At 42.9% G+C, this 23,638-nt stretch overlaps 2 protein-coding genes across 3 annotated transcripts; one reads left to right on the top strand and one right to left on the bottom strand.

The window, feature by feature from the left end:
• Window positions 1–3: 3 nt before the first annotated feature.
• On the bottom strand, window positions 4–13,464 carry nadsyn1 (NAD synthetase 1). Of its 2 annotated transcripts, none has more exons than XM_029641346.2 (21): window positions 13,220–13,462; window positions 12,875–12,935; window positions 12,513–12,629; window positions 12,322–12,375; window positions 12,132–12,221; window positions 11,435–11,486; window positions 9,638–9,726; window positions 9,282–9,399; window positions 8,748–8,879; window positions 8,491–8,562; window positions 8,066–8,190; window positions 7,563–7,611; window positions 7,338–7,440; window positions 7,024–7,192; window positions 6,747–6,882; window positions 6,356–6,462; window positions 6,077–6,208; window positions 5,897–5,966; window positions 5,305–5,433; window positions 4,516–4,689; window positions 4–419 (listed from the first exon to the last, which is right to left on the bottom strand). In XM_029641346.2, the coding sequence occupies exons 1-21, from the start codon at window positions 13,302–13,304 to the stop codon at window positions 381–383; spliced, it is 2,103 nt and encodes a 700-aa protein (XP_029497206.1). In that variant the 5' UTR covers window positions 13,305–13,462; the 3' UTR covers window positions 4–380. The 2 variants fall into 2 exon arrangements, with proteins under 2 accessions (XP_029497206.1, XP_064869092.1); XM_065013020.1 differs by lacking the exon at window positions 4–419 and adding an exon at window positions 1,558–2,459 and having other exon boundaries at window positions 13,220–13,464.
• Window positions 13,465–14,454: 990 nt separating this feature from the next.
• LOC115113560 (7-dehydrocholesterol reductase) lies at window positions 14,455–22,951 on the top strand. The gene is made up of 8 exons (XM_029641344.2): window positions 14,455–14,537; window positions 15,918–16,029; window positions 19,059–19,281; window positions 19,391–19,481; window positions 20,673–20,886; window positions 20,980–21,184; window positions 21,338–21,469; window positions 21,683–22,951. The coding sequence occupies exons 2-8, from the start codon at window positions 15,920–15,922 to the stop codon at window positions 22,145–22,147; spliced, it is 1,440 nt and encodes a 479-aa protein (XP_029497204.2). The 5' UTR covers window positions 14,455–14,537; window positions 15,918–15,919; the 3' UTR covers window positions 22,148–22,951.
• The last annotated feature ends 687 nt before the right edge of the window (window positions 22,952–23,638 follow it).

Raw genomic sequence — 23,638 nt, 5'->3', positions numbered from 1 at the left:
AAACAAGATAAAGACGTGTTTTATAGTAAAGCTGTACATCACTATTTCAATGAACAAGTGTATTGTATTTGAACCTGAGAGAATAGACTGTTGTGAATATTTTTAACAAGACATTGTTACTCCTTTTGACCACCAGTTTAAGCTGGCCTAGAGCATGTAGAACGACAACATAATTATTGCACATCATGCTGAACCACTGACACAAAATACTTATTTTGAATACCCTTCCTTGTTAGAGTCTATAATATCAATCAATAGCCTAGGTCTATTTTCAGAAATTAGAATACTGTACAGTAAGAGTGTTTGGAGTTGCACTACAGTGTTTATTGTCACAGTTTAGATGAGTTCTTTGGGATGTTGCTCTGCCATTGGGATGAGCCTTAGTCGTGGTAGTCATTCCCAACCTCCATCTTGGACACCTGTGTATGAAATAATAATATTTATTTTATTGAACCTTTATTTAACTAGGCAAGTCAGTTAAGAACAAATTCTTATTTACAATGGCGGCCTACCCAAAGGCCTCCTGCGGGGCCGGAAAAAAATATATAAAAATAAAGAGGTGACTCTGGGAAGCTGGCCTTTTAGACAGAGTTGCAAAGTAAAAGCCATATATCAGACTGGCCAATAAAAAAAGATTAAGATGGGCAAAAGAACACAGACACTGGAAAGAGGAACTCTGCCTTAGAAGGCCTGCATCCCGGAGTCGCCTCTTCACTGTTGATGTTGAGACTGGTGTTTTGCGGGTACTATTTAATGAAGCTGCCAGTTGAGGACTTGTGAGGCGTCTGTTTCTCAAACTAGACACTCTAATGTACTTGTCCTCTTGCTCAGTTCTGCACCGGCGCCTCCCACACCTCTTTCTATTCTGGTTAGAGCCAGTTTGCGCTGTTCTGTGAAGGGAGTAGTACACAGCGTTATACGAGATCTTCAGTTTCTTGGCCATTTCTAGCATGGAATAGCCTTCATTTCTCAGAACAAGAATAGACTGACGGGTTTCAGAAAAAAGTTAATTGTTTCTGGCCATTTTGAGCCTGTAATCGAACACACAAATGCTGATGCTCCAGATACTCAACTAGTCTAAAGGCCAGTTTTCAGCTGTGCTAACATAATTGCAAAATGGTTTTCTAATGATCAATTAGCCTTTTAAAATGATAAACTTGGATTAGCTAACACAACATGCCATTGGAACACAGGAGTGATGGTTGCTAATAATGGGCCTTTGTATGCCTATGTAGGTATTCCATTAAAAGTCAGCAGTTTCCAGCTACAATAGTCATTTACAACATTAACAATGTCGACACTGTATTTATGATCAACTTGATGTTATTTTAAAAATGGAAAATTTTTTCCTTCTTTTCTTTCACAAACAAGGACATTTCTAAGTGACCCCAAACTTTTGAACAGCAGTGTATATACAGTGGCAAGAAAAAGTATGTGAACCTTTTGGAAATACCTGGATTTCTGCATAAATAAGTCATACAATTTGATCTGATCTTCACCTAGGTCACAACAATAGACAAATACAGTCAGCTTAAACTAATAACACACAAACAAGTATACGTTTTCATGTCTTTATTGAACACACCGTGTAAATATTCACAGTGCAGGGTAGAAAAAGTATGTGAACCCTTGGATTTAATAACTGGTTAACTTCCTTTGGCAGCAATAACCTCAAACATTTTCTGATGTTGCGGATCAGACCTGCACAACGGTCAGAAGGAATTTTGGACCATTCCTCTTTACAAAACTGTTTCAGTTCAGCAATATTCTTGGGATGTCTGGTGTGAACTGCTCTCGAGGTCATGCCACAGCATCTCAAATCGGGTTAAGGTCAGAACTCCAGAAGGCGTATTTTTTTCTCTTGAAGCCATTCTGTTGATTTACTTGTGTTTTGGGTCAGTGTCCTGTTGCATCACCCAACTTCTGTTGAGCTTCAATTGGCAGACAAATAGCTTAACATTCTCCTGCAAAATGTCTCGATAAACTTGGGAATTCATTTTTCCGTAGATGATGGAAAGCTGTCCAGGCCCTGAGGCAGTAAAGCAGCCCCAAACCATGATGCTCCCTCCACCATACTTTACAGTTTGGATGAGGTTTTGATGTTGGTGTGCTGTGCCTTTTTTTATCCACACATAGGGTTGTGTGTTCCTTCCAAACAACTCAACTGTAGTTTAATCTGTCCACAGAATATTTTGCCAGTAGCGCTGGGGAACATCCAGGTGCACTTTTGCAAACTTCAGATGTGCAGCAATGTTTTTTTTTGGACAGCAGTGGCCTCTTCCATGGTGTCCTCCCATGAACATCATTCTTGTTTAGTGTTTCAGGTATCGTAGACTCGTCAGAGATGTTAGCATGTTCCAGAGATTTCTGTAAGTCTTCAGCTGACACTAGGATTCTTCTTAACCTCATTGAACATTCTGTGTTGTGCTCTTGCAGTCATCTTCGCAGGCCAGCCACTCCTAGGGAGAGTAGTAACAGTGCTGAACTTTCTCCATTTAAGGACAATTTGTCTTACCGTGGACTAATGAACATCAAGGCTTTTAGTGATACTTTTGTAACCCTTTCCAGTTTTATGCAAGTCAACAATTCTTAATCTTAGGTCTTCTGAGATATCTTTTGTTCGAGGCATGGTTCACACCAGGCAATGCTTCTTGTGAATGGCAAACTCAAATTTTGTTTTTTAGATGGCAAGGCAGCTCTAACCAAGATCTCCAATCTCATTGATTGGACTCCAGGTTAGCTAACTCCTGACTCCAATTAGCTTTTGGAGAAGTCATTAGCCAAGGGCTTCACATGCTTTTTCCAACTTACACTGTGAATGTTTAAATTATGTATTCAATATAGACAAGAAAAATTCAAGAATTTGTATGCTATTATTTCAAGCACACTATGTTTGTCTAATGTTGTGACTTAGATGAAGATCAGATCAAATGTGACGACCAATTTTTGCCGAAAAACAGGCAATTCCAAAGGGTTCACACACTTTTTCTTGCCCCTGTATATAAATATAGGACAAAACACACATCACGACAACACTACATAAAGAGAGACCTAAGACAACAACATAGCAAGGCGGCAAACACATGACAACACAGCATGGTAGCAACACAACATGGTAACAGCACAAAACATGGTACAAACATTATTGGGCACAGACAACAGCACAACGGGCAAGAAGGTAGAGACAACAATACATCACGCAAAGCAGCCACAACTGTCTGTAAGAGTGTCCATGATTGAGTCTTTGAATGAAGAGATTGAGATAAAACTGTCAAATTTGAGTGTTTGTTGCAGCTCGTTCCAGTCGCTAGCTGCAGTGAACTGAAAAGAGGAGCGATCCAGGGATGTGTGCGCTTTTCGGACCTTTAACAGTATGTGACTGGCAGAACATGTGTTGTATGTGGAGGATGAGGGCTGCAGTATATATCTCAGATAGGGGGGAATGAGGCCTAAGAGGGTTTTTATAAATAAGCATCAACCAGTGGGTCTTGCAAGGGGTATACAGATATGACCAGTTTACAGAGGAGTATAGAGTGCAGTGATGTGTCCTATAAGGAAAATCTGATGACCGAATGGTAAAGAACATCTAGCCGCTTGAGAGCCCCCTTACCTGCCGTAAGGGGGCTCTCAAGTGATGCCTTCGTAATCTAGCATGGGAAGGATGGTCATCTGGGTTAGTTTGGCAGCTGGGGTGAAAGAGGAGCGATTACGATAGAGGAAACCAAGTCTAGATTTAACTTTAGCCTGCAGCTTTGATATGTGCTGAGAGAAGGACAGTGCACCGTCTAGCCATACTCCCAAGTACTTGTATGAGGTGACTACCTCAAGCTCTAAACCATCAGAGGTAGTAATAACACCTGTGGGAGGAGGGCATTCTTCTTACCAAACCACATGACATTTGTTTTGGAGGTGTTCAGAACAGGGTTAAGCGTAGAGAAAGCTTGTTGGACACTAAGAAAGCTTTGTTGTAGAGCATTTAACACAAAATCCGGGCAGGGGCCAGCTGAGTATAAGACTATCATCTGCATATAAATGGATGATAGAGCTTCCTACTGCCTGAGCTATGTTGTTGATGTAAAATAAGAAGAGCGTGGGGCCTAGGATCGAGGCTTGGGGTACTCCCAGGCAGGCAGTGTAATTTACCATGTTCCGTGGACATTCACAATTCTTGTGAGATTAAATCAAATCTGATAAAGCCGTTGAGGAGGGAACAACCAAATGTGAGAGATCCACAGTAAAAAAACTAATATCCTGAGTGGCGCAACGGTCTAAGGCACCGCATCGCAGTGCTAGATGCGTCACTACAGACCTAGGTTCTATCCCGGGCCGTATCACAACCGGCCGTGATCGGGAGTCCCATAGGGTTGCACACAATTGGCCCAGCGTCGTCCGGATTAGGGGAGGGTTTGGCCGGGGTAGGCCGTCATTGTAAATAAGAATTTGTTCTTAACTGACTTCCCCAGTTAAATAAAGGTCAAATAAAACAAAATGTCATGTTGACTGTCGGATCCCCACCTGATTATCAATGGCTCTGAACTGCCAGGACCAGCGAGTGTAGAGGAAGGGCCTGAGGTCAAAGCGGTTGTCATCGGGGCCATAGCTCTCAGCGTGGTAGGATGGTGTCACAGTTGTCATTTTGTGTCTGTTCACAGAATACATCTGGAAAAAGTGTTTCACTTTGGCCGCCACCTGAAATGTCAAATGGTCAGAAGAAGTGTTATTCTCAAATCATAGAAATAGATAGCGTACACTGAGTGTACAAAACATTATGAACAGCTCTTTCCATGACCGACTAACCAGGGGAATCCAAGGGAAAGCTATGATCCCTTATTGATATCACTTGTTAAATGCACTTCAATCAGTGTAGATGAAGGGTAAAACAGATTAAAGAAGGACCTTTAATCCTTAAAACAATTGAGAGACATGGATCGTGTGTGTGTGCCATTCAGAGGGTGAATGGGCAAAACAAAAGATTTAAGTGCCTTTGAACGGGCTATGGTAGTAGGTGCCAGGCGCACCGGTTTGTGTCAAGAACTGTAACACTGCTGGTTTTTCACGCTCAACAGTTTCCCGTGATCATCAAGAATGGTCCACCACCTAAAGGACATTCAGCCAACTTGACACTACTGTGGGAAGCAGTGAAGTCAACATGGGCCAGCATCCCCGTGGAACGCTTTCGACACTCAATATTAGGAAGGTGTTCTTAATGTTTTGTCCACTCAGTGTAAACATGTAGACTTTGTGTGACACAGAACACTATCATTGAGATAGTAAATGGTGTGCGATACAGAGGTGTAGAGTGACCTGTAGAGGGGAGAGGGCCTCCCTCCACATGTGGATGAGTTTGCAGAACATGCTGTACGGGCCGCACTTGGAGATCTTCCTGAGCCGACCAATCACAGACAGCTCCGAGTATGTCATCCCCATATCAGACTAATGAGAGGGGGGACACAGAGAGAGGACGACAGCAAGGGATAAGGAAGAGGTCAGATTACACCATAACTGAACAAACCATGTGCGCAGATGACATCCCTGAAGAGACATTAATTTTCCAAGCTTGTGAGGTGGTATATATATATATAGACAGGGGAAGTTGAGTCACACAGTCACAGAAGAAAAACATGGCGGGACAATAACAACAGTAGTCAAGCTGAATAGAGCTGAGGGTTTATGGTATGACTTTCACCTGTAAGTCTGAAATGTCAACTTTTCTTAATACGTATAAAGAACGGTCAGTCATAGCAGTGTGTGCACAGTATGTGAGGAAAATAAATAAATCGGAAGAAAAATAAGTTGTCACTTCGTATGTGGTTGGCCCACACCCACAACGATCAACATAATCAGAGGGCTCAAGACCACATCTGGCTCCACTTGAGGTGACATGCTGACTCGTTACCTCATCAGTCTGCGACACCTGGCCGTCCTTCAGGGGCTCCAGCTCTGCAGTGGGAGGTGCAGCCATGATACTACAGAGGACATAAAGACAGTTGCCAACATGGTGAGTCTCCTGACATTATAGTGACTGTTTTGTATTGTCCCAGAGAAGAAGACGGGATTGCAGAGCAGCGTGCTTCACCTTTTGAGGGCGGTGAGCTGGAACTGTTCGACACAGTACTGCAGGAAGCTTTTTAGGTCTGTCTTACTGATGCCTCCAATGGGATTGATGTCAGCACTAGAGCAGTCATACTTAGTGAAGTAGCCAGTGAGACTGCAGAATAGAGGGGTATTGAGGTGTAGGTCAAATACAGAGAGGGATCATACACTTTTTGTACTTTTCTGTTGGACTGAAGCAGATAGTTAAAAAATAAAAAATAAATAAAAAGAGAAACATTGACATTCTCTAGTACTCACTAACCTCTCATCCACATTGGCTGAGCCAAGGACTAGGAGGCCACCAGGTTTCCCCTCAGCCCACTGACTGAGCTGAGCAAAGAGATAGGCCAGAATCATCCTGATTCGGGCCTGGAAGGGACAGGACAGTGGATAAGGGTTTCATACAATTCACACACCACACAATTGCTTACTCAGATCAGACCGTTTAACTGGAACATGATAGTGTGAGGATTGTGGTGAACATGTGTGAAAATGCAAGTAAATGGTGCGATTAAAGAGAAATGCAAGCGAGGGGAAAAGCTCTGCTCATCTCAGAAACCATTTTTTAAATTCATTTTGCAATAACGGGTTTCTGCTTTGTTGAAGTGTTTCACGTAACACCTGAACAATGTACTCCTTGACACTCAACCCACCTGCACATTCTGTAGGGCAAGGTTTTCTCTTGTGCTTCCACCGTTAGCACGGAACTGGGGACACTTTCTCGTAACCATGGAGAAGATTCCCAGCATGCCTTTCACTGCCATGTCGATGTTGAGGTTCATGTGTGAGCTGAATAAACAAGATAAATAAAAAAGAAAAATAACTTTAGAAGAAACGCATAAGGTGAGATTTATAACAGATGTGAGTCTCATTGTGTTCTAGTTTGTTAGTCTGCAACTGCCCAACTATGATGGGGCCGGTGACGCTCACCTGCCAATCTGAGAGGCCAGGTCTTTGGCCCTGTTACGGGTTCCTTCTGAAGAGTTCTCACTGGCCATGTAGCAGGTGGTAAAGATGCGTCTGCACAGCTCCCGTGGGTCCCGGGGGGTGTAGGACACATCACTCACTACCCGTTGAACATCCTCCAGCACCTGGGTGTCTGATACAGGGAGAGAAGAAGCTGAAGCTGTAGTGACAAACTCTGAATGCAATGTCAAACTTTAGAATAGGAGCCATGTGCTTTTGTGTCACACAACAAAACACTATGGGCCTGTTGGCACCCCAGTATCCAGTCCAGTACTCACTGCAATCTCTGACTGCCAGGCAGACCAGCACACACATGGAGTAGACAATGCAGGCTGTAGAGGAACTGTCCACACCACCACTGAGAGGCAGGAGGAAACCAGCCTGGAGCAGGGAATAACAGGAGTGTTTATGGATAGAGATACAGACAATACCAATAATCAGTAATAAGCAGGTACGCATAAGCACATTTACACATCATTTAAACCAAATATAGCACTACTCACCTGACCACTTCTCCTCAGGTAGTCCCAAAGCCAACATGCTGGACCCAGGCTGAAGACACCAAAGACAAGATCACACAGACACGCATGTGCATGTATTTGACATGGGTCAAATTGTAGGTTAGATTGAAGGCCCTGTGCTGTTTGTCACCTGAATGGAAGGGTATGTATGTGTAAACTGTAAAGAGGTGGGCAGTCACATGATCTGGAAAGTAGCTTTAAAAAAATGTGTTTCTCTAGTTAACTTCTCTCAGACAGAGATTGGCTCCACCAAAGACAGGCAGCTCAGTTTCAGACACAAAGGGAGCAGTCAGGGTAAATTAATGTCACATGCCAAGCTCCTGAATCCAATGTGTAGTAGACTGCTATTGCTGTCGGTTTCCAATGATTCCATGGTGAAAAAAACTAAATACAGGGAGAGTCAAAAATAGCTACTATTTATTATGGGAAGCATATAAAGCACACAACACTCTTGTGATCACAGTCTTTGTCAGGAGGTGCCATACCTAATCTCCTCCTCAGGAGTGTGGAACTGCCACTCAATGGGCTGGTGAGTGGGGAGGTAGACATCTTCACAATCAGACAGGGAGAAGTCCACTTTGACTCGATGGCACGGCTTGTGCTCATACTCCTGGACACAGTGGAGCAGAGGACATATCAGCAAACCATGTGACATTTCAAATGTAACCGGCATGCTATTTTGAGTCCGAGTCAATAATTGAAGGGACTCTCTCTGTGTACCCAGTGTAGGGAGGAAAGACGACACCGGGCAGAGACAGAGCCTTGGGTTGGGGAGTTGAACGTTGAACAGGATTACCTCTGGTTCCCCTTGTGTGGCTAGTTTAACTTGGGGAGTAATGTGTTTCTGAATCACACCTACCGTTTCTGAGAAGTAAAAAGTGTCCTGTTTTGAAGAGAGGTGTCAGCTCACCACATGTGGGTGGCAATGCTCTCCTTTGTAGCTGCGGACATCCTCCAGATCCAGAATGGCAGTCACAACCTCCTGCAACACACACACACACAGTCCAAGAGTTCACTTCGGGAATGGCTAGCATTATACAACATGCTGACTTGGCCAACCCATATAATCAAACACAGCTCACCCTGGTGTGTGAAGTGAGGGTGAAATAATAGGCTGTAAGATATTCTTCTCACATGTACATTTTGTTATGTTTAACCTGTCCTTACCACGTCATCCAGGGAGAACTGTCTTCCCTGGGCCACAATGTCCCCGTTGATGGCCACCGTGGCACAACCATCGTAGTAGAGTCTGTCTCCATCACAACCCTTCTGATTGGCAAACATGTAGATCCCCCCACTCTGTGCAAAACAACACACTTGTAATATCAGAAATCGCCCAACTTCATTACTATGCAGGCAAAACAAATGTATGAAATGGAGCAGTATTATAATGACAAAACAGTGCCTCCAAGTGGTTACTGGGCAGGCAACATGCAGTACCTCTATTCTCACTAAACATACTGCACAACAGAGGTACTCAGCTCTTACCCTACGTAGTCCAGAGCCTGCTGGTTTTCTGTTCTACCTTAAAATGAATTGCACACGCCTGGTGTCCCAGGTCTAAATCAGTCCCTGATTAGAGGGGAACAATTAAAAAAATGCTGTGGAACTAGCTTCCAGGTCCAGAGTTGAGTTTGAAGGGCTGTATAATATGCGCGTGTGTTCATGCATGTGTCCGTCCGTTCGTGTGTGTACGATCACCTTCATGGTGGCTGATTTAATCAGGTTCACTCTGTGGTCTGCCTTGCGTAGCTCGTGGTAGCTGGCTGAGGAGTTGGTGAAGATCTCCACGCCGTCCAGACCCATGTCCACATGGGGGCTGCCAAGCACATGACATTCCCACATACATCATTACATACCGTAGCTTACTAGAAAAACACACATACAGTATATATTTATTCACATATGCAATCTTCATCGCTCAAAAACATTTGAGCTCTCCTTCGATCCATTACACAAATAACTAAGGGCACACAGTATTTACACAACTCATTACAGAAATTGAGTAATGTTTTGAAAAGAAAAGGCCTTCATTTGAGACTCTTCATTGAATGTACCTCCTAGGGTTCCACAGCTCTGCACACATCTCACTCCCAATGCAGGTGTCTTTGGTTGAGAGGACGCAGTCACCAAAGGGGACAGTGTCCTTCAGGAGACAGAACAATGGAAAGGAATTTCATTAACGATCACATTAAATGGATGATACTATTGATTGCTGCACATATATAGTACCATTCTAAAGTTTGGACGCACCTACTCATTCCAGGGTTTTTATTTTTACTATTTTCTACATTGTAGGATAATAGTGAAGACTTCAAAACTATGAAATAACACATATGGAATCATGTAGTAACTAAAAGAAAGTGTTAAACAAATCAAAATATATTTTATATTTGAGATTCTTCAAAGTAGCCACCCTTTGCCTTGATGACAGCTTTGCACACTCTTGGCATTCTCTCAACCAGCTTCATGAGGTAGTCACCTGGAATGCATTTCAATTAACAGGTGTGCCTTCTTAAAAGTTCATTTGTGGAATTTCTTTCCGTCATAATGCGTTTGAGCCAATCAGTTGTGTTGTGACAAGGTAGGGGTAGTATACAGAAGATAGCCCTATTTGGTAAAAGACCAAGTCCATATTATGGCAAGAACAGCTCAAATAAGCAAAGAAAAACGATAGTCCATCATTACTTTAAGACATGAAGGTCAGTCAAAGCAGACATCTTTACGAATTTTGAAAGTTTCCATGTGCAGTCGCAAAAAACATGAACCTGGCTCTCATGAGGACCACCATAGGAAAGGAAGACCCAGAGTTACCTCTGCTGCAGAGGATACATTCATTAGAGTTACCAGCCTCAGAAATTGCAGCCCAAATAAATGCTTCACAGAGTTCAAGTAACAGACACATCTCAACATCAACTGTCCAGAGGAGACTGCGTGAATCAGGCCTTCATGGAATTGCTGCAAAGAAACCACTACTAAAGGACACCCTTAAGAAGAAGAGACTTTCTTGGGCCAAGAAACATGAGCAATGGACATTAGACCGGTGGATGTGAGATTTTTGGTTCCAAACGCTGTGTCTTTGTGAGACGCAGAGTAGGTGAACAGATGATCCCCGCATGTGTGGTTCCCACCGTGAAGCATGGAGGAGGAGGTGTGATGGTGCTTTGCTGGTGACACTGTCAGATTTATTTTGAATTCAGGGCACACTTAACCAGCATGGCTACCACAGCATTCTGCAGCGATATGCCATCCCATCTGGTTTTCGCTTAGTGGGCCAATCAGTTGTTTTTCAACAGGACAATGACCCAACACACCTCCAGGCTGTGTAAGGGCTATTTGACCAAGAAGGAGAGTGATGGAGTGCTGCATCAGGTGACCTGGCCTCCACAATCACCTGACGTCAACCTTATTGAGATGGTTTGGGATGAGTTGGACCTCAGAGTGAAGGAATAGCAGCTAACAAGTGCTCAGCATATGTGGGAACTCCTTCAAGACTGTTGTAAAAGCATTCCAGGTGAAGCTGGTTGAGAGAATGCCAAGAGTGGGCAAAGTTGTCATCAAGGCAAAAGATGCCTACTTTGAAGAAACAAAAATGAAATATATTTAGATTTGGTTACTACATGATTCCATGTGTTATTTCATAGGTTTGATGTCTTCACTATTATTCTACAATGTAGAAAATAGTAAAAATTAAGAAAAATCCTTGAATGAGTAGGTGTGTCCAACTTTTGACTGGTACTGTATATTAGTGGTGCAGATTCCCCTTAAATGAAGAAACGTGCAAATAATCCTCGTATCACTGATCCTTGTTAGTGCATACCAACACCCTGCCATTAGAGAGAGATGGATCCTACCTGTCCTGTCATGTCCTGGATCATCCTGGGCAGGTAGTACTCCTCCACATGTCTGTGGCAGACAAACACAATAATGCCATGTTCAAATCGAAGTTTAATGGTCACGTAGAGAGATTTGCAGTTTTTTTGACAGGTGCAGCAAAATGCGTATATATGTTATTACGTGTGATGTGAAAAATATGGATTTGTGTCCTTTTCCACGTACCAAATCTGCTTTGACCTAAACATTTAAAGATGTTCCGGAACTTTTGCGACTACCAAGTATTTTTTAAACCTCTCACTTTGGACCGGAAGTCTTCATGTGTAGTTCATATATGCATAATATATGAGCAGAAGTACTGTCTTACTTCAATTAGCCACGAAATCCCTAGTTTGAAAGCAACTGTTTTCTGGAAGCTGTGCTGCACCATTTCCCCCACATTTTCCCCCTTCAGCCCCTCGCCATTTGAGTGTCAACTAGCAAGAAGCCCACACAGCAGAGTGAGAGCAATGACATGGTGCACATATCTGAACATATGTGACATAGTATGCAATTTTCTGAGACTACTTTTGGCTCGTAAGCCTTACTTTCCGAACTACTGGCTAAAAAGTATTACAAAAGTACCTGAGAATCTCTCTAATTTCACTGTTTATCAAAGTATTATCATTATGTTCAGAAGGAAGGGTTTCTTGTGCAGATTCAATGTTGATCACTTACCTGAGTTTATTCCATGGTGAAAACCAGCGGAACTCCCGGTTGTTTCCATAGTTGGCCAGCAGCATCTTGGGTCGGATCAACAAGATTTTCCTTTAAAAAGTGGGTAAGAATTGTGAACAATTACACCTACTTACTATTGACAATGCACATAACCTACATCAATGCAGAATTGCTTATTTCCGAGACTTACCCGTTGAGGAAAATTACTCTGCAGTTATACCGAACATTATGATGCATGATGGGCCTGAGGGGGACATGGAGAACATTAGCCACAGGTTACGGAAATCTTACTACAACATACACTGTTTAGTGGGGTATGATAGTCCAGGAGGCAAAGAGAGGGACAACCGAGCTGAAGTGCTTGTGGGAAGTGTGACTGACATGCCAACATCGCAGATGATGTCCTGGGTGACAGGTGACTCCAGCAGCTTCCCGAGTACCTGGAAGCAGTGCAGCAGGGTGTCTGACTCGTAGAAGTGGTCTGCACAGCCATACCCACTGATGACCAGGGACAGAAAGAGAGGAGGTTGAGGGAGAGTTCATGGAAATTCAGAGCATGCATGGCAATGTAGGATGCTTATTATATGCAAATGCACAGAGCTTTATAGGAGTCAAATAAAAAGAACACAAACAAAGACATACATTTGTCTAATAAGCTGCATTTTTGTTCTAGTCTACATACTGTATACAGTAATGTACTCAACAATCACAACTTTGATGAAAGAGATGTAGATTATATATACCATATTTCCAGTTCTGGTCCCAGTCTGTATTTAGCCCCCTGAGACTTGGCTATCGCGATACCTAGTCATGAGAAAGATATCATTAGTAAAATGAATGGCATGTCCAGAGTCCTGATTGCAAGACTTGCATGCTATTCCCGCAGAGCAAGTTGCCTAGTATAGTATACTCCAGGCTTCTAAGTGGAATGTCTATAAATCATTACAACACACCATATTACCTTTAAACAGCTCTGTATATGAACCCACTACAGTTTAAGTTAAATGGACAATGCATCTTCAATTCGACGATTTTAACTTCGGAGAAGCTTGCAGAGTGTGATTCTCAATTATTTTATTCGGACTTACTTCTCAGTATTCTCTCTACGTTTCCGTCAAAATCTAGTGCCCATTGATTCAAGGAGCACGTAGCTAATATAACCTTTCGCCCCATTTCATAAAACGGTGCAACAAAGTAGCCTTGTTGATATTCAAACGTTGAAACCTTAGTTTAAATTCTCAAATGAGTTACCGTAACACTCGACTCAAAAATATCTAAGTTGGAATTGTGTCACTTCGATCCGGGAACCTCTACCACAGATAGAACAACGAGACAGATATTTCACCGGAAGCATAAATGTGAAGCACCCGAGTGGCTTTTCCACTCGCTCAAATAATGTACCAAATATGACAGTGAGCGGAACCCGAGTGGCCGGCAGTGGGAGAAGATGGAATGCTATGGATTTTGGCCGATATTGTGCTAATTTTCTCATCATTTTATCTCAATACAGTTCCCCCCCAAAAAATATGTTACGAACAGAGTGGATAAGGTTTTGTAGACTTTACCCTTTGACAAAGTTTCACAACATTGCTAGAACGCGCCAATAGGATCTCCCTAACTCGTTATTGGCCCTGCCCACCTCCATGCTTGTTCTGCCCACTATGAACCATTTAAAACGACAGGCTGTAGTTTATCTTGGTTTAGGGATACAAATCTTTGCTTATACTGCCCCTCCTCCTCGTATGTCTTATTAAAGAGACAGGGAACTTATTTATACAACAAGCTGCTGTGCCTCTTCTGTACAAAATTAGGATGCCTGTATTGAGTAGATCTACCGGTCGTCTTCAATATGTTTTAAAATTTGTCCATATTTCAGACTTAAAAATGTTGATGCTTCCATAAATAAAAAATATTGTGGAAACCAAGATGAAAAGTAGATCTCAAACTTCACATGTTGTGTAAAGTTGCGACTTCATGAAAAAAAATACAATATAAAAGTAGCCTACTATTTAATCTATAAATATTTGTATTTATTTTAGCTACATCATCATCATATGACAGCTGTATGCAGATATTGTCATCATGAAGACAGTGTGACTGTGTGATGTTGTCCACTTATTGGTTCAAAATATGTTGAGGATTTATTTGGGTCTGTCGGTTTATTGAATGTGGATGTATTATTTTTAATGGCCCAACTATTCATGAGCTCATCAGGCGCTCGTGGCTTCAGATCAGTGTTATCCAATCAGAGGTCGATATGGCAGTGCGGCGCGTACCCTACTGAGACGTTATTGGCTGTACGTTCGCACGCATTTATTATATGGGCAGAGTTGTTAATATAGAACCTTTTATTCGTTATATCATACCAATCTGGTCCAAGAGTTTTCCCATAGGTCCTAGAAGTTGGTGAGTAGCCTACGAAATTATATTTTAGACAGACCTATTGAAATTCAATGTCTGCTTATAATGCTTATGTTATTTTTCCGTCTATGATCCTCGACATTATGCATTATCTATTGTCCATATGAGTTATGGCTTTTTCTGGAGGTGCGTTATGGCAGCGTTAGGCAATTTATTATCAATTGTTTTGTGAGAGCCTCTATCTATTGTCTATTTATTCATTCGATCCGTTGTCTATATTTCGTACATAATTATTGACAATACAATTTCAGGGACTTGCGGGTATTTATTCAATAATCGGGTATAAAAGCAGCTGACGCTTGTTGTAGGCCTATCAGTAATTTTAAGTAACGTTAAAAGGGTGGAGAATGAAGTCTATGCTTTTTATGAAACTCACCTTCTACTTACTTCAATCAGTCTTGTATACAAAAATATTTGAGTGGTCTATGTGAATGTGTGACAGCCGTCACTCTGCCGAAAGTGCTGTTGTCAACTACGTACAAAATGTGTTCCCCTCAGCATTATCGTTTTATCTGTATGTTGGATTTAGTCCAAAAACGTTTCAGCTGACATAACATGACCTATACCCAGAGACCTGCTATTACTATCCCTGTGTGTCTGCTTTGTCCCTTCTGTGGGTTGTTACAGTACACGTGTAGGCCCTACCTCTGATGTATGGTATAATAATATAATATATGCCATTTAGCAGACACTTTTAACAAAAGCGACGAAGTAATGCATGCATACATGTTTATATTAATGGAGGGGATGAGCAACATTAGAAGTAGTTTAATAATGGGGGTGAAACAGTTTGTTTGGTTCTAATGGTGTCTTTGAGCCCATGGAGTAATCATATGCAGTTATGGTCTTATTAAAGTGTACGTACACATTTTTCCAGTGTGTTTGATATGTTTGAACATTTGCATTAGATTTGCTAACATACACAACTGTGTTGTGCTAAAACCTCTCATTGTAGAATGATCATGCTCATGTCTATTCATAAACCTTTGGAATTGTGCATGTGTCAAACAGACAAACTGTAGGCCTTTACCACACTGGGACCAAAAGATTTGTGACATTTTGATCTGTATTATACAACATCCTGTGTGCATCAAATAGTAGCCATCTGGCTTGTCATTATCACTCTTGGACACACACCCCATGCAGCCTTGTGTAATCAACTTTTGATCCTTAAAGGTTTACCAATAATATTTAACCATGTGTCATGTACAGCACCATCACATAATGTTTTAGGTCAGGTCCTCAAAGGCCACCAGATGTCCTTTGATATCCCACATGACCTTATTGGCTATAAGGTACAGTCGGTCTGTTATGTCTTGGTCACTACCATGACTCTCTACTCTCTCTCTCTCTCTGTTTCTCTAGAGATGTCTTCTGCAGTGGCCATGGAGGCCACCCGGAGGCGCCAGAGGCTCAGCTCTAACGGGGGGGCGTCTGAGACAACAGAGGAACCTGCAGGGCAGTGGGGAAGAGCATGGTAAGATGAAGCTGACCTACTGTAGGCCTATAGTCATTAATGCTCTACTCGGGTAACTGGGTTCACATGTAACTATGTTCACTGTCTGTTGGTTCAGGACTGATTATGATATGATATACTTAAAGCTGCAATCCTTAATGGTGAAACTGCCACATCTGTTTGCAACAATGTAGTTACTGCAAAGAGCAGCAGCACATGTATTGCGATTTCTTGTACACTCCCCACCTCTGCTTCATCAAAGAAAAACAAAAACGGCTTTGGGGCAGACAGTGGCGCTGTTTCCCCAACTGCGGATTCCATCTTTAATCTCCATTTATATGGAAATTAATTTTGTGAAATCAGCACATAAATACCTAATACAGAAAACACTGGAAATGTCATAGTTAATGCACACATATGCACAGTCCCTGTGGCCTACTGTCTGACCATTGGACCTACATCTGTCCTATGTCCCACTGTTCAGGCTGTCGGAATGAAACTTGCCCTGCTCCTATTCTTGCTGAACAGTGGGACCTTATATTTCTTTGGGGAGGGCAGCTGCTCAAAATATTGGGCAAGATTGTGTGTGGGGACCTGCTTAATCTTCAGTAGACAAAGGTAGTATGAAAAGGAAATAAAGTATTTGACTGGGGAAAATAAACAACCAGTTTGAATCAGTTCACAAGCTTCCATCACCCACACATTATATTTCCATTATATGTCTATTCCAGGTTTCATTGGGTTATGGGTCCCTGCCACTAAAATAAGTTAAAAAGTGACGCACAGTGGCAAGAAAAAGTATGTGAACCCTTTGGAATTATCTGGATTTCTGCATAAATTGGTCATAAAATTAGATCTGATCTTCAACTAACACAGCCTGCTTAAACTAATAACACACAAATTCTTGTATTCTTCTTGTCTCTATTGAATACATAGTTTAAACAGTCACAGTGTAGGTTGGAAAAAGTATGTGAACCAACCCCTAGACTAATGACCTCCAAAAGGTAATTGGAGTCAGGAGTCAGCTAACCTGGAGTACAATCATTGAGACGAGATTGGAGATGTTGGTTAGAGCTCCCTGTCCTATAAAAAACACTCACAAAATTTGAGTTTGCTATTCACAAGAAGCATTGCCTGGTGTGAACCATGCCTCGAACAAAAGAGATCTCAGAAGACCCAATATTAAGAAGTGTTGACTTGCATGAAGCTGGAAAGGGTTACATCAAGTATCTCTAAAAGCCTTGATGTTCATCAGTCCACGGCTTGACAAAATGTCTAAAAATTGAGAAGGTTCAGCACTGTTGCTACTCTCCCTAGGAGTGGCCGTCCTGCAAAGATGACTGCAAGAGCACAGTGTAGAATGCTCAATGAGGTTAAGAAGAATCCTAGAGTGTCAGCTAAAGATTTTTCAGAAATCTTTGGAACATGCTAACATCTCTGACGAGTCTACGATGCGTAAAACATGAAACAAGAATGATGTTCACGGAAGGACACCACAGAAGAAGCCACTGCTGTCCAAAAAAAACATTGCTGCACGTCTGAAGTTCGCAAAAGAGCATCTGGATGTTCCATAACGCAACTGGCAAAATATTCTATGGACAGATTAAACTAAAGTTGAGTTGTTTGGAAGGAACACACAACATTGTGTGGAGAAAAAAAGGCACAGCACACCAACATCAAAACCTTATCCCAACTGTAAAGTATGGTGGAGGGAGCATCATGGTTTGGAGATGCTTTTCTGCCTCAGGGCATGGACAGCTTGCTATCATCGACGGAAAAGTGATTTCCCAAGTTTATCAAGACATTTTTGCAGGAGAATGTAAGGCTATTTGTCCGCCAATTGAAGCTCAACAGAAGTTGGGTGATGCAACAGGACAACGACCAAAACCTCAGAAGTAAATCAACAACAGAATGGCTTCAACAGAAGAAAATACACCTTCTGGAATGGCCCAGTCAGAGTCCTGACCTCAACCCGATTGAGACGCTGTGGCATGACCCCAAGAGAGCGGCTCACACCAGAAATCCCAAGAATATTTCTGAACTGGAACAGTTTTGTAAAGAGGAATGGTCCAAAATTCCTCCTGACCGTTGTGCAGGTCTGATCCGCAACTACAGAAAACGTTTGGTTGAAGTTATTGCTGCCAAAGAAAGTTTAACCAGTTATTAAATCCAAGGGTTCACATACTTTCCCTACCCTGCACTGTGAATGTTTACACGGTGTGAAAGAAAGAAAGACATGAAAACATATAATTGTTTGTGTTATTAGTTGAAGCAGACTGTTTGTTTGTCTATTGTTGAGAAATGTTGTCACATTGTATGACCCATTTATGCAGAAGTCCAGGTCATTCCAAATAGTTCACATACTTTTTCTTGCCACTGTACGTGTTTTTGCTATTGTAGCCCTTATACAAAACACAGGTTAGCGAATGGATTCACTACGGAATTATTTAAAAAAGGAAAAACTAGGCTCTCAGGATTTATGTTGATTTGTGCTGTACATAGACAACACAGTAGGCTTGTGGCACCTTCATTGGGGAGGATGGGTTCGTGGTAATGGCTGGAGCAGAATAAGTGGCATGGTATTTTGATGCCATTCCATTCACTCTGTTCCAACCATTATTACGAGCCATCCTCCCCTCTGCAGCCTCCACTGATGGACAGTCACTACATGGACAGACAGTCACTGAAATGTTGGCCTATATCATTCTTGTCATATAATCAGTGGTTTTCAAATGAGCCTGTAAGATAAACTGGTCATGCTTATCTTTAAAAGTGAACTCTAGCAAAGTTGGCAGTACACCACAAGGCAAAGTCCTCGGCCCATATCGTTTATGTTAGATTAGATCTACAGCCTAATAATAACAACTCTCAAATAAATTACAGTAGGCTATCAAGTGTTTTTTTTTTGTGTTTTTTTTTATTAAAACATTTTTACGGAAACATTTTCAGGAATGATGAATTATTATAAATGCTCCAATGATTATGCATTTTCACCATTACAACTCTGTATGTTATTTCCCCCATCTCCTCCACACCTACCATTCTGTTAGGGAGGTGGACTGGTTCTCTCTGAGCGCTGTGATCCTGCTGCTGTGCACAGCCCCCTTCCTGGTGTTCTTCTTCGTCATGGTGTGTGACCAATACCAGTGCTCGGTCAGCCAGCCCCTGGTAGAGCTCTACAGTGGAGAGGCCACCCTGCGCTCCATCTGGGAAAAGGCCCCCTCCTTCACCTGGACCGCTGCTCAGATCTACACCGTCTGGGTCTCCTTCCAGGTAAGGCCATATGTAGGGCCGTGTGTGTAAATGACATTTTATTATGGTTTATTGCATCAGAATATTTCAACGATGGGAGTTCTGTGGAATGACACTGTTTCTCCATCAGGTGGTGCTCTACATGTGTGTTCCTGATATCACTCATAAGTTCCTGCCTGGCTATGCTGGTGGGGTTCAGGATGGAGCTCGCACCCCAGCAGGTAAGGCACCTGAGAAGAGAACATTTTAGTTTTTGGAGATTTCTTGCATGAAGGATGGGTTTCTATTAATATTTACAGATATTTTATGTGCACAATAGTGTTGAGTGTTGTCGTCTGCAAACACTTGGCTCTTTTCTACCCGGGAGAACTACTGCCCCCTCTCATTGAAGCCACAGAAGTTCAAGCCTGACCACGGTACTGCAGGCATTGTTTTCAGAAAACATGATTCCCCATTGTAGTGAATGAAAAAAGGGCAATCGTAATGTGTAAATTCCCCCCCAAAATCTAGACCGTTAATGGTACCAATAATTGCTTCTATACACAAGATTTATGTCCTTGAATAGATCATTTAAAAAAAAACACACACAGACAAAGTTATAAGGATCATTTAGCTGCCAATGGTAGCCTACAGTAGCCTCCCGGGTGGCGCAGTGGTTAAGGGCGCTGTACTGCAGCGCCAGCTGTGCCATCAGAGACTCTGGGTTCGCGCCCAGGCTCTGTCGTAACCGGCCGCGACCGGGAGGTCTGTTGGGTGACCCACAATTGGCCTAGCATCTTCCCGGCCGCGACCGGGAGGTCTGTTGGGTGACCCACAATTGGCCTAGCATCTTCCGGGTTAGGGAGGGCTTGGCCGGTAGGGATGTCTCATCGCGCACCAGTGACTCCTGTGGCGGGCCGGGCGCAGTGCGCGCTAACCAAGGTTGCCAGGTGCACAGTGTTTCCTCCGTCACATTGGTGCGGCTGGGTTGTATGCGCGCTGTGTTAAGAAGCAGTGCGGCTTGGTTGGGTTGTGTATCGGAGGACGCATGACTTTCAACCTTCGTATCTCCCGAGCCCGTACGGGAGTTGTAGCGATGAGACAAGATAGTAGCTACAATTGGATGCCACAAAATTGGGGAGAAAAAGGGGTAAAATTCAAAACAAAAAAATGGTAGCCTACAGTACCCCGATCGACCTTCAACCTGATTTACTCAATGAGAGAGGGCAGCACCTAGCTAGCCTGCAATGCCACTTCCAGGAGTAGCTCAAACTGCGCACGTTGTCTCCATGAGACGCCATCTGAAACAACAGCTTCAATGCGCTATTGAGTCTTCACATAGGAATGAATAGTGTCACCTGATCGATGGCTTTGTCCATTCATATATGTCGTATAGTCATTGGTTTCACCCCACATTGTTTGTTCTCTCATAGGCCTCATAAACAAGTATGAGATCAACGGTTTACAGTCGTGGCTGATCACCCATGCCCTGTGGTATTCCAACGCTCAACACTTCCACTGGTTTTCCCCCACCATAATCTTCGACAACTGGATCCCACTGCTGTGGTGCACCAACATACTGGGCTATGCTGTGTCCACCTTTGCCTTTGTCAAGGCCTACCTCTTCCCCACCAATGCCGAGGACTGGTGAGGACTAGATGCGTCCAATAATATGTTATATTTCATTCAAACTTGTCACTTTGGGCCTATTTAATCTGAATTGCCTTTATCATTTTCCAGCAAATTCACAGGCAACGTCTTCTATAACTACATGATGGGAATTGAGTTCAATCCCCGCATCGGGAAATGGTTCGACTTCAAGCTCTTCTTCAACGGGAGACCTGGTATTGTTGCCTGGACTCTAATCAACCTCTCCTATGCAGCCAAACAGCAGGAGCTCTATGGCTATGTGACCAACTCTATGATCCTGGTTAATGTGCTACAGGTGAGACACTCCTCTCCCTTTACCACTAGATGGCAGTGTATGTTAGCGAGTGACCTAGCTAAACTAGACCTTAGCGTGGTAGCTTTGACTGAACCAGTTTAGGCAAGCTTTACCTCCAATGAATGGCTACTAATGTAATAGCTACTCCTCCAGGCAATCTATGTTCTCGACTTCTTCTGGAATGAGGCATGGTACCTGAAGACGATTGACATCTGCCATGACCACTTTGGCTGGTACCTGGGATGGGGAGACTGTGTGTGGCTGCCCTTCCTCTACACGCTGCAGGTAAGCCACATCATCGTAAAAAAACAAAACTAGTCAGACACCCAACACAAAAGCCACTGCAAAAATATGAATAAGTCATGGAAATTGTAGTTGAGTTGATGCGCTTCGATTATACACCCTGAGTTAAATGTAGCTGTTATGGAGTCTTTCTTGTTTTCCGTTCAACTGCCAAGACATCATACTGTATGTTTGGCATCATGTCTCTTTCTACAGGGCCTGTACCTGGTGTACAACCCAGTCCAGCTCTCCACAGCCCATGCTGCTGCTGTCCTCCTCTTGGGTCTGGTGGGTTACTATGTCTTCCGCTCCACCAACCACCAGAAGGACCTGTTCCGCCGTACCGAGGGGAAGTGCTCCGTCTGGGGCAAGAAGCCCACCTTCATTGAGTGTGCCTACCGCTCGGGTGACGGCGGCCTGCACCACAGCAAGCTCATGACCTCCGGCTTCTGGGGCGTGGCACGCCACCTCAACTACACGGGCGACCTGATGGGCTCGCTGGCCTACTGTGCAGCCTGCGGCTTCGGCCACATTCATCCCTACTTCTACATCGTCTACATGACCATCCTGCTGGTGCACCGCTGTGTGAGAGACGAGCATCGCTGCAGCAGCAAGTACGGCAAAGACTGGAAGCGCTACACGGATGCAGTTCCCTATCGCCTGCTGCCTGGGATCTTCTAGAGTCGACACAGAGGTTGAAGGAATCCCTGCATCCTGAAAGAAGTTTAACAGAAGAAGGAGATGTGTGTTAAATGGACTCTTCACATTCCATGGGAAATATGTTGATGACATTTTGAGCAAAATGTGTGTGTGTGTCTGTGTGTGCCGTGGTGTCTTTGGATGTCAATGTGTGTTTCCATGTTTCTCTGTATGAAAATATGTAGTACTCAGAGTGAGATCTTCACTTGTAGTCAGACTGCCAGCTTTGTGCTCTAAGAAGCAACCTTCAGGTACTCTCAGAACTTCTCTCACTGCTGCCTAGGAGCATTTCTCCATAAATGTTGGTACTATGGTACATAGACACTATGAGAAACTCAGAAATGGATTTCTAATTCAAATCTGTATTGAAGTGTGAACACCACATAACCATACCGTAGCAGTTAGTTGCCATGGGTAAAGTAACTACAGCTACAAGTGAGCAATAATCTAGATGTTGTTGTTTTTTTTGACAATGCACTGTCTGACAAATGTGTCTACTTAGGGATCGGTACAACATTACATGATGCTAACAGCAGACTAGTATATTATGTTCAAGAAGCAGTTACAACTATACAATGATTGTTCCTGCGAAAATGTATTTGTCTTTATGCCTGTCAATATGTTTGAGGTACCTGTTATTTTAAAGTTTTGTGCTAATAGTGCTTTTACTTTATCCAACAGTGTGTTTTGACATTTGATTTCAGGTGTTTTCCTTTTTTACCTTCTCTGCCTTTCCTAAAGTGAATACTTAGAAAAGTAAATAAACCTAACATTCTGATTTCTTTACTTTGATTCCAATCAATTCATATGTATTTTTTGAATGGAGGAAATGACAATGACGGAGGTGTCATTGCATCATCACAGAGTTGTTCCTGTGCTTTGAAGGGTGCTGACACGCCCTTAGAGAGGTCAACACTTCCTCCTGCTGTGACTGAAGAGGTTGATCAGGCCTCCTGTCCCTCATGCTGGCCTGCCTGACCCCTAACCCCTTCAGATCGCCACAGCTGCCAGGAAAAGAGTTAAACAAACACAGACGTTTGGAGCTGGATGTGAGGCTAATGTTAAGCTCTGACAGACAAGAGGTTGGAGGGGGAGGATGTGGAAGTGGTGGTCGGTGGCCGGTGGAAAGACCCCTGGAGTGGGTATGACAGGGATCACTCACTGGTAGTGGTGGTGGTTGTACTAACGTCAAGAGTGAACTCTTCACTTCCATTGACTATTTTCTTCCTCTTTGTTCTTATGTCTCCCTAATCCTCATATTTCTATCCCTCTCTTCCCTCAAATCTGACATTCAGCAGCAGGTGGCAGAAGAACACTGGTTCTAGGGGATATAAAACAATCAAAGAGCGTTGGTGAGTCATTTTAAGTACATTTTATATATTTATAGGTGATAAAGATCTTAAAGAATTTGATGTTAGAATAGCCTGAACATAGAGAATTATTTATTTATTTTTACCATTGAAGTCTATGACC

This window comes from Oncorhynchus nerka, linkage group LG28, assembly GCF_034236695.1.
Source record: "Oncorhynchus nerka isolate Pitt River linkage group LG28, Oner_Uvic_2.0, whole genome shotgun sequence".
Taxonomy (NCBI): Eukaryota; Metazoa; Chordata; class Actinopteri; order Salmoniformes; family Salmonidae; genus Oncorhynchus; species Oncorhynchus nerka.
Note: the sequence above shows the minus strand (reverse complement) of the source record. Positions and strands in the feature narration are given on the sequence as shown.